Source organism: Mus caroli, unplaced genomic scaffold (genome assembly GCF_900094665.2).
Source record: "Mus caroli unplaced genomic scaffold, CAROLI_EIJ_v1.1 scaffold_10055_1, whole genome shotgun sequence".
Taxonomy (NCBI): domain Eukaryota; kingdom Metazoa; phylum Chordata; class Mammalia; order Rodentia; family Muridae; genus Mus; species Mus caroli.
This window is the reverse complement of record NW_018389767.1, coordinates 64,787-66,206: the sequence shown is the minus strand read 5'-3', so window position 1 is coordinate 66,206 and position 1,420 is coordinate 64,787. Positions and strand designations below refer to the sequence as shown.

Sequence of the window (1,420 nt, the reverse complement as noted above, 5' to 3'; positions counted from 1 at the left end):
TGTCCCAAATAGGAGCCTTGTTCTTATCCACATAGCAAGAGTGCTAACATAAATAATTAATCAAAAAAATGTGAAGGAACTCCTCTGTTAAAATGCCACAGAGTAAATGACACATGTTGAAGGAGAAGAGAAGGATCAGGAGACAAGAGAAGATGGGCATGAACTGAGTCTGCTTCTATATTCCAATAAAGACAAGGTGAGGTCTTGATAAATGAATAAAATCGCACATAGAGGAATGGATGGAATAAGAGAATGGAGAAGAGACTTTGTAAAAAAAAAAAGAATTAGAGATGCATATATTTTAAAGAAAAGTTAAGAAAAAAATCATTAATAATTTTAATGAGTACAGACATTTGGTGTTTTGAAATTATAATTTCTACAAATATGGTCAGATCCATTGTTGTAGAATATGTTCCCTAGATATATGTTGATTTTTTGTTTTAAAGGATCTGATGGTTTCTCATTAGGATACTGGAGAGGAAGAATGATAAAGAACAACCAAACTCTCTTCACCCAGTTCCTCCTTCTGGGCCTGCCGATCCCTGCAGAGCACCACCAACTGTTCTTCACCCTGTTCCTGTCCATGTACCTCACCACCATCCTGGGGAACCTCATCATCATCCTCCTCATTCGACTGGACTCCCATCTCCACACACCTATGTACTTGTTTCTCAGCAACTTATCCTTCTCTGATCTCTGCTTTTCCTCTGTCACAATGCCCAAGTTGCTGCAGAACATGCAGAGCCAGGACACATCCATCACCTATGCAGGTTGCCTGACACAAATGTACTTTTTTGTTCTTTTTGGAGGCCTGGAAATCTTCCTCCTTGTGGTCATGGCCTATGACCGCTATGTGGCCACCTGCCTTCCCCTTCACTACACCAGCATCATGAGTCTCAAGCTCTGTGTGTTTCTGGTGCTGCTGTCCTGGGTGATTAGTATGCTGTATTCCATGTTGCACACTCTACTCTTGGCTAGATTGTCATTCTGTGAGGACAACATGATCTGCCACTTTTTCTGTGACATGTCTGTCCTGTTCAAGTTGGCCTGCTCTGATATTTATATAAATGAACTTATGATATTTATCTTGGGAGGGCCCCTTACGCTCATTCCATTCTTATTCATTGTTGTGTCCTATGTACAAATTATCTTCTCTATTCTAAAGGCTTCATCTACTCGGGCCATCTACAAGGTCTTCTCTACCTGTGGCTCCCACCTGACTGTGGTGTCACTATTCTATGGGACAATTATTGGTCTCTACTTATGTCCATCAGATAATAACTTTACAGCAAAGGAGACTTCTATTGCCATAATGTACACTGTGGTGACTCCCATGCTAAACCCTTTCATCTATAGCTTGAGGAATAGAGATATAAAGGAGGCCCTTATAAAAGTTCTTATCAAGAAAATACCTTTATAA

At 40.2% G+C, this 1,420-nt stretch overlaps 1 protein-coding gene across 1 annotated transcript; it reads left to right on the top strand.

Annotated features, from left to right (window-relative positions):
- The first annotated feature begins 484 nt into the window (after positions 1–484).
- LOC110288287 (olfactory receptor 1468-like) lies at positions 485–1,420 on the top strand. Its single transcript, XM_021154677.1, has one exon. It carries the CDS (start codon positions 485–487, stop codon positions 1,418–1,420), a length of 936 nt encoding a protein of 311 aa, XP_021010336.1.

What these genes read in the sequence shown, in the direction of transcription:
- LOC110288287 (XM_021154677.1), top strand. Translation starts at nt 485, where the DNA reads ATGATAAAGAACAACCAAACTCTCTTCACCCAGTTCCTCCTTCTGGGC.